General features: G+C 53.5%; 2 protein-coding genes and 1 pseudogene across 3 annotated transcripts in view; all 3 read left to right on the forward strand.

Moving 5' to 3' along the window:
* LOC307067914 (RAD52 motif-containing protein 1-like) overlaps nucleotides 1-11346 on the forward strand; it is a gene marked incomplete at both ends in the record, with an annotated part of 285114 nt that overhangs the window by 78324 nt on the left and 195444 nt on the right. The gene's annotated exons all lie outside the window — the stretch shown is intronic.
* On the forward strand, nucleotides 5-7048 carry LOC307067439 (acetylcholine receptor subunit beta-like; the record flags this gene model as incomplete). The annotated part of the gene is made up of 5 exons (XM_079724894.1): nucleotides 5-230; nucleotides 5228-5451; nucleotides 5946-6127; nucleotides 6467-6629; nucleotides 6935-7048. 5 exons carry the CDS (start codon nucleotides 5-7, stop codon nucleotides 7046-7048), a joined length of 909 nt encoding a protein of 302 aa, XP_079581020.1.
* On the forward strand, nucleotides 8360-11336 carry LOC307067440 (uncharacterized protein SPEM2-like; annotated as a pseudogene). The gene is made up of 5 exons: nucleotides 8360-8500; nucleotides 8663-8720; nucleotides 8853-10121; nucleotides 10907-10991; nucleotides 11316-11336. The product of its transcript is annotated as an uncharacterized protein SPEM2-like (transcript).

An 11346-nucleotide genomic window follows, 5' to 3' on the forward strand; every position in this document is an offset into this window, starting at 1 on the left:
TCGCATGCGCTGCTCCGTGGATCCCAAGAAGCTGCGTTCAAGAGTTTCTCCCCGCTTCCGCCATCGCCCGAGCTTCCTGCACAGGCACCCAAACCACCTTGAATCCCGGATACCAGAAACAGATGATGAGACGGCTTCTAAGTGCTGCTGGACGCCGCCTCAGTGTGGACGGGCTCGGGCTTCCACGGAGGCTCCACGGGGACTGTGGAAGGAGGGGGTAGTGGGAGCTGGTGAGGCCCCTCCGTTCACAGCCTTAAAGTCCCAAGCCACCTTTAACTCCAGGTGAGAGACATCTTCCAAGCTCCGCAGGAGAAGCAAGGTGGACGTGGTTCCACTCTGCCTGCCCCAAGAGAGCAAGACTAAGACCCCAGACTATGACTCAGCCCAGGCCCCAGCCCGGGCCCAGACCTTCCCCCCAGTTCAGCTCCCTGCACATTCTCCTGCCAAGGCCCAGACCTTCTCCTACAAGCACCCCTCTGTGCACGCCCCACCTCAGGCCCAGACTTGCTCCACATTCCACCTCCCTGAGCACACTACCCCCCAGGCCCAGACCCCCTCACCAGCCCTCAACCCTGAGCACAGCCCTGCCCAGGTCCATGGCCCGGAGCATACCTCAGCCCATACCCCAGCCCAGGCCCAAGCCCAGGCCCCCTCACATGCCTCAGCCCAATTCCTGGGCCACACTTCTCTCTGCACCCTGACCCATGCTCATCTGACCTATACCCATGCCAACACTCTGGTCCCTCCCCCAACTTCTGCCCCTGCTACTACTCCTGCCCTAGCCCCTACACCAGCCCCTGTCCCGATCTCTGCCACAACCTCTGTCCCAGCACTGGTCATGGCCCTGACGACCACTCCAGTCCCTTCCACCACCCGTACCCCCATCCTAGATTCTATTCTCTCTACCTTGTCTACCTTCGACCAAGGCCTCTCCTCTGGCCATGTGGTCTACTATGCCCGCAGCATGAAGCAGAACTTATTCCATGTGTGTCCCCCTCAGAACTCTGGGTACTCCAGAAATGACTTGGGTACCCTCTCCAGGCCCCAAGAGGGGCATGGTCTGGTGAGCTCTGGTACAGCTGAGCAAACACTGAAGCAATGTAGTGGGGACAGTGCCAAGCCCTCCACAGGGTCCATACTGGGTTACGTGGAGTTGGGGAATATGGAATGGAAGATCCCAAATGATGCCAAAGACAAATTTGTACAGTCCAAGACCTTCGCTCACCGTAGCTCCCATCCTTGCCAGTCTGAGAAGAGAAACACGGATCCCCAGACTCCAGTCTACCCCAAATTCCAGGTGTACTCCAAGGATGCTGCACCTTCTCAACCTTGCTTCCGTTCTCCGACCAGTGCCCAGAGCTCACCATGCACCATGCCTCCACCATGCACTCTTTCTCTGCCTCTTGTTTTCCCAGATCCTTTGTCCTTCATCAACACAGCAACCACCAGAAGCCCTCCACCTTAATACAAACCCCCACCTTTCCCCCAACCTCCAAGTCTCCTCAGTCTGTCCTCTCTCCCCAGGGCCCCATCCCTCCCCAGTTATCCACCACTTCCCAAACCCCAAACCAGCCCCAACCCCCAGAACTTCATGAGAGTCTAGGTCTCAACCAATGTTCTGTCCTCCAAAGGACCCCAGGCCTTACCGGAGACACAGGCCTCCCCAAGAACCCAGGCCTTGCTCAAGATCCAGGCCTCCACGAACTTCGAGGCCTTACCGCAGACCCTTACCTCTGCAAGAATCCAAGCCTTTCCCAAGACTCTGACCTTCAGAAGAATCCAGTCATTACCCAAGATTCTTGGCCACAGAAGAGTCCATGCCATGCCCAAGACTCTGCAGTCAACAAGAGCTCAGTCCTTTGCCAGGAGTCTGATCTCCATAAGAGCCCAGGTCTTGTGCAAACCGCTCACCTCCATAAGGGCTCAAGCCTTACCCGAGACTCCGGAGACTACAAGAATCCAGGCCTGACCCAAGATTCTGGAGTCTGCAGGAGCCAAGGCCTTACTCAAGATTCTGACCTCCATACGAATCCTGGCCTTACCCAAGATGCTGGAATTTACAGGAGCTCAGAACATACCCATGACCCTAACTTCCACAAAGACTCAGGAATTAATCGAGATCCTGGCCCCCATAAGAGTCCAGCCCTTACTCAAGACTCTGGCTTATCCAAGAGACGAGGCCTCCATAACAACTCAGGCCTCCACAAGAACCCTCTAGGAACTGACTCTGTCCAAGTTTGGGGCCCACGTCAGACCCAAAAGTCATTTATATCTGAGACAGTTCCTCGAAAGGAGGATGCAGGGCAGCACATACCATGGACTTCTGTCCCAGCCAGTCACAACTCCTGCTCTGCCAAGGCTCAGGGGCCCTACAATGACCTGCTAACCTCCTCGCAGCGAACAGGCAGCCAAGCCTGGGTGTACCACCCGATACCGTTCCCCCAGCCTGCCAGAACTATGGCCAGATGTCTACACCTCCCAAAACCAGCAGGCACCTGGCTAGGGCGTGTGGTCTTTGACGCCCGCCAGAGACAGCAGACAGGGACAAGTGCGAAGCTCTCTCTAGGGCGTGTGGTCTTTGATGCCCGCCAGAGACAGCAGACAGGGACAAGTGCGAAGCTCTCTCTAGGGCGTGTGGTCTTTGACGCCCGCCAGAGACAGCAGACAGGGACAAGTGCGAAGCTCTCTCTAGGGCATGTGGTCTTTGACGCCCGCCAGAGACAGCAGACAGGGACAAGTGTGAAGCTCTCTCTAGGGCGTTTGGTCTTTGACGCCCGCCAGAGACAGCAGACAGGGACAAGTGCGAAGCTCTGTCTCCCAGGCGCCTTCATAGGGCGACATCCAACTGCCGGAGTCCAGCTCCAGCGAGTCAAGGGATACCCGAGGGATAGATAGCGTCGGCGAAGGAAATAAATCTATTACACTTCTTAAAGTATCAGCATTGCATGTTTCTCTCTCTTCTTTATTGTTTACAATCACAGGTTTATATATTGTAGTTGATTACATTACCAGGTATGTGACCAAACAATCTTAGCACAATCAAACCTCAAAATGTTCTCTAAAGATTTTTTTTTTAAATATGCCCTAGTTTCTAGATGTCCTATTAAAATATTTCCCAAGTTCCCATTAATCACAGGTTATTTCTTAGTAACCAAGCCAAGCAGTTATATGATTATTTTAATTGTAAAAGTTGAAGCTACTTGTTCCTATTTCTCTTCTTGCATGGGCAACCTTTTACAATGGTTCCACGAAAATATTTACAATGTACCCTGCATGCCCTTTCTCGTTGTTTCCTTCAACTGAGACAGTGCTTTCTCCCTATCCTAGCAACTAATTCTGCTCTAGGCATTTGCTTTTCTATAATTAATCTTCCTTTATAATAGAACCATAAATTTCCTATGTCATCAGGAACTCCAGCCCATGGCCATAACTCCATACTAGAGGGTGTTTTTCATAAAAATATCCCTTTAGTTCCAGGCTCTTAATTCTTTACCCATTTCCCCGGGTCTTTAGTGGGTACTTCCCATTCTGTGGTAGTTTCAGGAGGGGGAGTCCTAGAGGAATTTTTCTTTCACGTGGAGCAACATCCCCCCAAAATTGCCCCTATATTTAAATTTATTATCATAAAACATAACAACAGAGCTGTAGTCCACCTTCCTGGCACGGCGCTGCCTTGCAGTTTCGCCTTCCGTTGCTTCATGACTTTGTCATGGTGCAATGGCTCCAGGATGGCTTCCAACATCCAACAACTCACCGGAGACCATCAAGGAGTGGGGATATCAGTGTGTGGTGAGAAACATAGAAAAAGAGGGGACAGGTAAGCATGAGGAATAAAGAGACAAGAGAAGTGTTCTGTGGACTTTGGAGGACATCCAACCCAGCCCCATCCCACAGGGCCTGATGAGGACCGAAACTATCCCTGCTTTCCCTCCATCGCTCTCTAGCTAAATCCGTTATCCCCAAGGCCCTAGAGCTGCACTGTCAATTACAGTAGCCACTAGCCAAAGGCCTATTAGAATGTAAATTACTTAAAATTAAGGAAAATTAATTCTATTAAAAATTAAGTTAAAAAGCTAAAACTTCTCTTCCTCAGGGAAGAGAATTTCCCTGACATCCAATTCTGTTCCCTGGCAGTCCAGTTGTTGGGACGTGGCGCTTTCACTGATGTGGCGGTGGTTCAATCCCTGGTCAGGGAATTCAGACCCCGCAAGCTTCATGGCTTGGCCAGAAAAAAAAAAAGAAATTCTCTTCCTCAGTGCCATGATCTTCTAAGTGCTCAGTAGCCACATGGAGCTAGTGGCTACCGCATTGGATGGCACAGATTTAGAACATTTCCATCATCATGAAAAATGCTATTGGAGAGCAGTGCTTTAGAGCTTAGAGCAATTTTCCTTTCCCTGTCACCCACCCCCAGCATCTTAAAGCTCCCCCAGAGCGCAGAGAACTTAGTTCTTTTTAGGGTGGCTCAGAAGCCACCCTCTGGGGAGGAGGTAAGATGTAGGGATGGGCACCCAATGCCTGATTTCCCCAGCCTGTGAGAAAGAGCCCAGGCTTCAGTTTTCCTCATCTGGTCTCTTGGGTCATGACCAGATGTATGCAAACTTGCCTCCCCCATTCTGGGCTGTGTTTGGGGCTCTTGATCTGATTTACATTTTAATGGGATCAATGTGGCTGCTCTGTTGAGAACAGTCAGCATGGGGGGCAAAGGATGAAGCAAAGAGGAGGCCTTTGTAATAACTCAGATCTGAGGTAATGGTGGCTTGTACCAGGATGGTAGTGGTAGATGGGATAGGTCATCAGTTTCAGGATATATGTTGAAGGTAGAGCCAATAGGGTTTGGTATGGATTGGATATGGGATGAGAGAGAGGAGAGCTGAGAATGACTCCAAGGGATTTGGCCTGAGCCACAGGAAAGATCGAGTTGTCATTTATGACCTGAGGAAGACTGTGTGGGGAGTCGGTGGTGAGGGAATTATGTTTTGGACATGTTAAGTTCGAGATGTCTATTGGACACCCAAATGGAGAGGTTAAGTAGGCAGGTGGATACAAGTGTGGAATTTAGGGGAATCAGTCCAGGTTGGAGGTATAAATGTAGGAGTTAGTTGCATGCAGTTGGCCCTTCCAAAAGCCTGTCCTTGAGTGGGCTGGAAACACGGTCACTGATTATGCCAGGGAGATTGCTTTCTGGCAAAGCCTAATCCTTCCGCCTTCCCCTCTGTCCCCCAAGTAGAGCAGATAGGGCTCTCGATCTTTGCCCTGCTGACCCTTACTGTGTCCCTGCTGCTGCTGGCAGACAAAGTGCCTGAGACCTCCCTGTCTGTCCCCGTCATCATCAAATACCTCATGTTTACCATGGTCCTCGTCACCTTCTCAGTCATCCTTAACATCGTAGTCCTCAACCTGCACCATCGCTCACCCCACACCCACCAAATGCCCCTTTGGGTCCGTCAGGTAAGAAGATCTCCTCTCCAACCTGTGTTAACTCTCAATCCCAGTATTTGGCTTTTTGTCCAGGTATCGCTCCTCACTCCCACCAACTTTCAACCTTCCCTTTCACAGACCTGAGGGAGAACTACAACTCCTGGTAGAGTGTCAAAGTGCCAAGGTCTTTGGGTGTTGAAATGTTGCCCAATTAATTTTATCTTCCCATCATTAACATTGCGTAGATCCCAGACTCTCTTCATCAATACTGCCCATCGTGGGTCCCAAGGAAGCATTCTCAGGGTTAGGTACTATCAGGGTGGAAGCCCTCAGAACTTTTCTTTCCAGTCAGGATGCCTCCTAACCCCCTTAAGGACTCTTGGGCTGTGTAGTTGCATTTCATCTGTGGGATGCATACACGCATGCGCAGGAATGGGCACGTGCCGTGGGGGTGGTTGGCGGCTTCCCTTCTGGTCTGAAAGCATAAGAGCCCCCTCCAACACGCCTCTTCTTCTACTCTGCAGATCTTTATCCACAAACTCCCTCCGTATCTGGGTCTGAAGAGACCCAAACCTGAGAGAGACCAGATACCGGAGCCACCTCCTATACCTCTCAGGGATTCTCCAGGAAGTGGCTGGGGTCGGGGAACAGATGAATATTTCATCCGCAAGCCACCACATGATTTTCTCTTCCCCAAACCCAACAGGTAGTATCTACTCCCCATGGCCCACGTAGAAGGGAGAGGGCGAACTACAGTTCCCAGAAGACTGTGCGGAGGCAGGCGTCCTAAGCTCTCAGAGGATGTCGTGGTTGAGCATCATGGGAGTTGTAGTCCCCCTTCTGTTGCCCACTGTGCGGGGAGGTGGAAACTAAAGCGTAAGGGAATAGGAGGAATTGCGGAAGGCTAGAGAGGTCGCCGCTGTTGAAGAGAACCTGAAGGGCTCTCTCACGTTTGGAAACCTGGATGGGCGTTGGAGGAGGGAGTTGGGGCGGGGCCTAGAGCACCCACGCAGGCCGTCTTTGTGCCCCGGTCGTGGCCAAACAGACTCGCCTCTTCCACGTTCCAGCCTGAACTGTCTGCCCCGGACCTGCGGCCATTTATCGATGGTCCAAGCCGGGCTGTGTGCCTGCCTCCCGACCTACGGGAGGTCGTTTCTTCAATCAGCTACACCGCTCAACAGCTGCGGGAACAGGAGGACCACGAAGCTGTGACTCCAAAGAGGGTGGGCTAAGGCAAGGCCTGGGTGGCCTTGGCTCCACCGGCAAACTTAGGCTCCGCCCCCAGAACTCGATTTTTTTTTCTGATTGGAAGTTTGCCTCACTTGGTCCCGCCCCCTGGCTTCCCACTTGTTCTTTACTCACATCCGTCGCCCGCAGTTTCGCTCTCTGCTATTCTGCGGTCCCGCCCTTGTCTCAAAGCTGTGGTATTAGGACCTGGGTGCGGTACAGGGCCTTGAGGCCGCCTTCCCTGGTTGTCTGGAGCCCAGGAACAGTTTAATCTTCCTACCCCCAGTTGAAGGAGGACTGGCAGTTTGTGGCCATGGTGGTGGACCGCCTCTTCCTGTGGACCCTCGTCATCTTTCTGGACGCCACGTACCACTTGCCCCCTCCCGACCCCTTTCCTTGAGGACGAGAGGGCCGAGACCGAGGTCCTCGGCCACTTGAATTGAGAGTTTGATAGTACTCTCAAGTCCTATCCCTTTCTGCATCTTAACTCCTTCACTAGGAGTCCAATCCTCTCCTCGTTTCGTTTCTAGGGAGGAAGCCCAAGTGGGACTGGGCAGCTGGGGGCCTTGGGCCCACCTGACATGCACTATCCGCTTATTTACTCTTTGGCTTCTTGAAGAAGCCCCGTTGGATATTCACATCTAGGTTGGCAATGAATGGAACAAAGAACAAGAACTAGATTGTAAGCCTTCTGAGGGCAGGAACTATGGCTGTTCACTGTAATATCCCCAGCACCTAGCACAGATCCTAACCTATACAGCCGGTACCTCTGATTGAATGAATAGGGAAATTATTTTTTCTGTAAAGAAATACACTAAGTAATAGTGCTTATGTTGGCATGTTGGGACTAGTGGTCGTTTTTTCTTTGTTTTGACCTTTCTGTACTTTATTGTATTTTGTAATATGTATTATCTTTAGGATAAGAAAAGGTTCTTTCTAAAAGGATGCATTTGTAATGAGGATAAAAAAGCACACTGTAAAAACCTCAAGTTCCAGCTGTGATGCTCAAACTTTGGACAAGCTACTAAACTGCTCTGTGCCTCAGTTTCTCCATCTGTAAAATGAAGCGAATAATAGTATCTGCTGCCTAGTCTGAGGATCATATGAGAAGATGAGAACAAAAGCATTATACAGTATACATCAGAGGTTACAAACTGGTGTGTTTTGTGTGGCCCATGTTGTTGGCCAGCAGAGTTTAAAAGTTGAATTGGTTTGCTACTTTTAAAATGTGGCTATTTCACAGAGCAATTTGGATTTCTGGCTTCTCTTGAAACTTTTAAAGAACTGCAGGCTAGTTCTAAGAAGCCCAACAGGCTACGTAAGTGGTCCTAATGTCTTGAACAATGAAATGGAGGAAATCCTATATGCATGATCCAGTCACTATGAAGACTGTCTCTCATCTGTAGCAACCCTGCTTGCAAATCAAGTTAAGCAAGGCCCCATGGAGACAGAAGGACAGACTGAACTCTGGGGACTAGGCTCCATGTAGTGGGAGCCGAGGGCAGAGACGGCCACCTAAAGGACCAGCTGAGTGGATGAAAGATTGGACAACTCCGCATTGTGACTCCCTGCAATGGGCCTCATTATGACCATGCTCCCTCACCTGTTGGTGGGTGTCCCCAGGTCCTGGCATGAGTGCAGTGTGGGTCAGGGCCGGTGGGGTTGAGGGGGGTGGGGCGTCCCACGGCTCAGGCGGCCCTAGGACCCGCCCACCATGGAACACCAGCTCTGGTATGACAACCTGGGGTGCTGCCATCAATACCAAGAAAGTACCCAGAATGCGGAGGACTTCCTAATCCTGTTGCTGGGCCTTGTCATTCTTGTCAGCTTTGGGATCAGCATGGCAACTATGGTCAGCGATGGTTGGGGATCACCAATAGGGGTTAAGATGGCTGAGGGTGGGAACCAGCTGCAGCCTGCACCTCCGTCTGCAGGAACGGTCTTGGCTGGGAGTGGTGGTGAGGGTAGAGAGCCTGGCCTTCATTTTCACCCACCCCACCCCACCCCACACCAGATATGGCATGGGCTCCAGAATGCCTTAGACAAGACCATGTATTGTATTATTCAGAAAAGTAACTATAGAAGACAGCTAGGGGGCACCCCGCCTCGCCAGTCCCAGGGCCCTAGAAACCCAGGCTCCCAGGTTCCCAACCCTGAAATCTTCTGACAGTTGCCCTGCCCTCACGGACTCTCGCCTCCCACAGATGAAATCTCACAGGCTTGTGAAAGTTCCTCCAAACATCCTCCAGCCAAGGCCCAAGACATCCACATCCACTGCACCCTGGACCCTCTGGAAGTGAGAATGGCCCGGCCCACTTGCTACTCCTCGTCCTCCTACCACCATCTCCGCAACCGTAGCCGCAGCTGCAGCCGCCACCCCTGAAGCCACCAGGGGAGGCCCAAGAATTTAGAAAATTCCCCTCCAGCTGCTCAGGCTTCCGTAGGCCGCATCGCCTCCATGGGATGTCACAGCTGCCTCCGATGCCCTCCTTTAACTGGGAGGACCCGGACTCCTACCTGGAGGAGGAGGACCAACTTTCCTTCCCACAACCCAAGTACCCGTGGGGGTGCTGGGGAGGGCTCTACCGGCAGATGGGTCTGCCCTCCAACGTGGGCCTCTGGGGTCGACAGGGTGGGATCCTGGCCATCCAGCCACCAGCCTGTCTCTACCTGTCGCCCGAGCTGCACCGCATGTCCAAGCGTGTGGAGGCCAAGTCTGAGCTAGGGCTGCAGTCCTTCGGGGCCCCTTGCTCGCCATCCCGCATCTGGGGCAATGTGGATGCTGACCAGTGGACCTCGTCTCCATCACTTACCCGACGGCTGCCCCCTAAGAGCTCGTGGGTCCCTGGGGTCACAGAACTTACCCCTCAGGGGGCCATCTCCCGTATGACTCCTGGGATCAGCGGCGGCGTGGTCTGGAGGGTTCTGAGCCTCCATCAGCTCTGGTGCCTCAGAGCTACAGGCCCGAAGCATGGCAGCGCAACTCCCCACCGGCCCACGGACGGAGCCTCCACAGCTGTGCTCACAGCCAGCCCAACCACAGCCCGCACCACTCCACGGGACACTTGAACTACTCCCGGGATCCCCACGAGGTGCGGCGCTGGGCGGCCGAATGGGCAGAGATGCTGCCTGTGCGGCACCCTCTGGCCGCCTCCGCCTCCCTCACGGTGCTGGCCGAGGCCTCTACCAGTGGGCCTCGGATCCCAGCTCAGCGCTGCTCCTCCACCCCTCCCAGACTCTGCCCGACGTCCAGGCTACCGAACGCCCTCCACCCACGCCCACCTTCATGCCACTCAGCCGGAACCCAGGGGGAAATGCCAACTACCAGGTGTATGACAGCCTGGAGTTGAAGCGGCAAGTGCAGGAAGCCAAGCGCGGGCCAACTCGCTGCTACCTTCCACCTCGGCCTCGAGGCCCTCTCTGCACGGAAGCCAGACTGGGAAAATGAACTGGCCAGCAGCTAATGGGGGCGGGTGGGGAGCGGCAGGGCATGGAGAGAGGAATAAAGAGCGCCATGGTCCAGAAAACATTGGCGGTCTGTGGCTTGGAAGCGCCACTCCTTCTGCCAGCTTGGGTCCCTGCCTTTGGCTTCCTGCAATAAGAAGCCAGTGTCCCCTTCTGGGCCTGAGGGTCCCGTTGGTTTAGTGGCCACAGTCCTGCCAGCAGGCCCCTCCTGGTCTGATACCATGCACTAAGTAGATCTGCAGCTGCAGTCTCCAAACCACTGGTCTCTTGGCACCTCCTCTGTGTCTCAGCTGTCCCTGTCCCCAAAGAGCCTCATACAAGAAGCTGCTTCCAAACTGGGAGGTTCCACATCTGGGCAGGTCCAGCTCCACAGCCAGTGAAGGGCATGAAGAAGGCTGAGGCTCTGGACTCCAGCCAGGCCTTCCGCAGGGCTCTGAGGCCAAGGTCTTTCTAGTCTCAGGAGGGGCCAAGAGATGGAACGTGACATTTGAACAAGTGAGTCAGTGGGCGGTGAGCGAATGTTTGACAGCTCGAGGGGAGGTGTGCCGGCCTCCGGGCCCTGTTTGGCTGTCCAGGCTCAGCTTACCTCACCCGGGGAACCATGGAATGCCACGCCTGGCCCTCCTTTTCATCCCCCTCCCTCACTGTGACACCACCACCTGCCCCATTATGACCCAGTCTGTCTCCCAGTCTATATATATGGAGGCCAGCGGACTCAGGCAGTCCTGGGACCCCCGGCCATGGCTGAGCAAACCCATTACCTAGCCGAGGCGTGCTCTGGCACCACACCCAGGAAATGCCAAGACCTAGGAGACTCAATTCTTCTGATCCTGGTCAGCATCATCTTGCTCAATGTGTGGATGAACGTGGTGAATCTGGTGAGGGCAGGATCTGGGCAGTGTGGTTGGGGGAGTCCTGGGGTCTAGAAGGGGCTGAGATGGGATGGCTGCTGTAGTGTGGCCGAACAAGGGTTGGATTTCAGGGCTCACCCTGATCCCAAACTCCACGCTCCCTTGCTTCCCTCAGCTCTGGATGCATCTGAAGAGATTCTTGCGGGCAGGTTTCAACCATATTTTCCCCAAAGGTAAGTGGGCGCCAGTGTGGGCTCAGGGGATGTGGGCCTGTCCCCTTTCTTCTATCCCTGCCTTGATTCTCAGCCCCTCAAGAACCCAGGCCCTGTCCCATCTCGCCTTTCCCTGCAGACAAGCAAGCCAGCTGTGTAGGCAGTCATCG

This window comes from Hyperoodon ampullatus (genome assembly GCF_949752795.1).
Source record: "Hyperoodon ampullatus genome assembly, chromosome: 19".
Classification (NCBI taxonomy): Eukaryota; Metazoa; Chordata; class Mammalia; order Artiodactyla; family Ziphiidae; genus Hyperoodon; species Hyperoodon ampullatus.